The sequence below is a fragment of the Mus caroli genome, chromosome 6 (genome assembly GCF_900094665.2).
Source record: "Mus caroli chromosome 6, CAROLI_EIJ_v1.1, whole genome shotgun sequence".
Classification (NCBI taxonomy): domain Eukaryota; kingdom Metazoa; phylum Chordata; class Mammalia; order Rodentia; family Muridae; genus Mus; species Mus caroli.
Genome location: NC_034575.1, coordinates 33,304,497 through 33,305,705, shown reverse-complemented (window position 1 = coordinate 33,305,705; position 1,209 = coordinate 33,304,497). Strand labels below are relative to the sequence as shown.

Sequence of the window (1,209 nt, the reverse complement as noted above, 5' to 3'; positions counted from 1 at the left end):
CCATTAATCACTAATTAAGAAAGCTCCCTACAGGCCTGCCTACAGCCCAATCTTATGAAAGCATTTTCTCAGTTGAAGTTCCATCCACTTAGATGACTCTAGTTTGTGTCAAGTTGACATAAGACTAGCCCACACAATAGGTGTGAATAAGCATTTGCCATGTTGAGTCAAATATTAAGAAAGGTACTGAATGGAGTCCACCCTGCACACAGCCACCATTAGCATTAAATGAGGCCTGACTAGGAAATGTCTTTCATTTAGTTGCCTATTTTTTTCATCCTAGGTTCCAACCACAATGTGGCTTGTCACACTGGGATGAGTGCATCTTTCTGGTGGCCCCTCTGCCCCTCTGCTCATCCCCAAGCTGCAACCCTGGAACAAATGCCAGCAGACTCAGAGATGCAGTCATGTCTTTATTCCATTAGTGACTGATAGGACAGCACCACAGCACAGCAGGGGCCCTGCCTGAGGACCCTGGGAAGGCAGGGAGGGCAGAGAGAGCAGCCTCTAGCCCTGGGCTGTTCTCTCCAAGGTGTGGAGGAAGCTGTGCCTGCCTGTCTCACCCAGCAGTCTCAGAGAAGCCACCGGGTCGGGCAGGAGGCTGGGCCAGAAGTCATATAACCCATGTCGCCCCATCTGTCCAGAAGCACCGGGGCTGCAGTGAGGGAGGTTTCCAGGCAGAGCCAAGGAAGGGTGACCCGCTAAGAAGAGCCTGCGTGAGTGTTGTGTATGTGTGTGTACATGTGTGTACACGTGTGTGCTTGTGTGTATGGGGCAAGATGTCTACACTACTTAGCATATGAGATATAACTGCTAGGCCACAGGACCTGCCTGGGGACAAGAGGGACCAGGAACCTTTCGGAGCTCTGGAGCCTGAAAGGGGACAGTGTCAGAGGCCACCCTCCCCACTACTTCCATTCAGAGAGGGTGGTGGCTCCTGTTGGAAGCAAGTTGTGGAACGGACACTGCCCTTGGGCCTGGGCACAGGGGCCACCTTCAGCCTGAGCCACATCACGTATAGGCCATCTTGCTGCACACCCAGGGACGGGTTGTCAGGCACTCCGTTGACACCAGCCTGGTGGGCTCCACAAAGACACACTCCCCCATACCCGAGATAGTGAATCTGTAGTAGAAGAGAAAAGAGCAAGTGCTTGAATGCAGCCCATCACAGGTGCTCCCATGCAGCCCATCACAGGTGCTCCCATGCAG

At 53.1% G+C, this 1,209-nt stretch overlaps 1 protein-coding gene across 1 annotated transcript in view; it reads right to left on the bottom strand.

Moving 5' to 3' along the window:
- Positions 1-393: 393 nt before the first annotated feature.
- The window catches only part of Clec2l (C-type lectin domain family 2 member L), a 17,390-nt gene continuing 16,574 nt past the window's right edge, over positions 394-1,209 (bottom strand). The window contains exon 5 of the mRNA XM_021165866.1: positions 394-1,123. Coding sequence (XP_021021525.1) covers positions 1,012-1,123 — 112 coding nt within the window. The 3' untranslated portion in view covers positions 394-1,011. The remainder of the gene's footprint in view (positions 1,124-1,209) is intronic.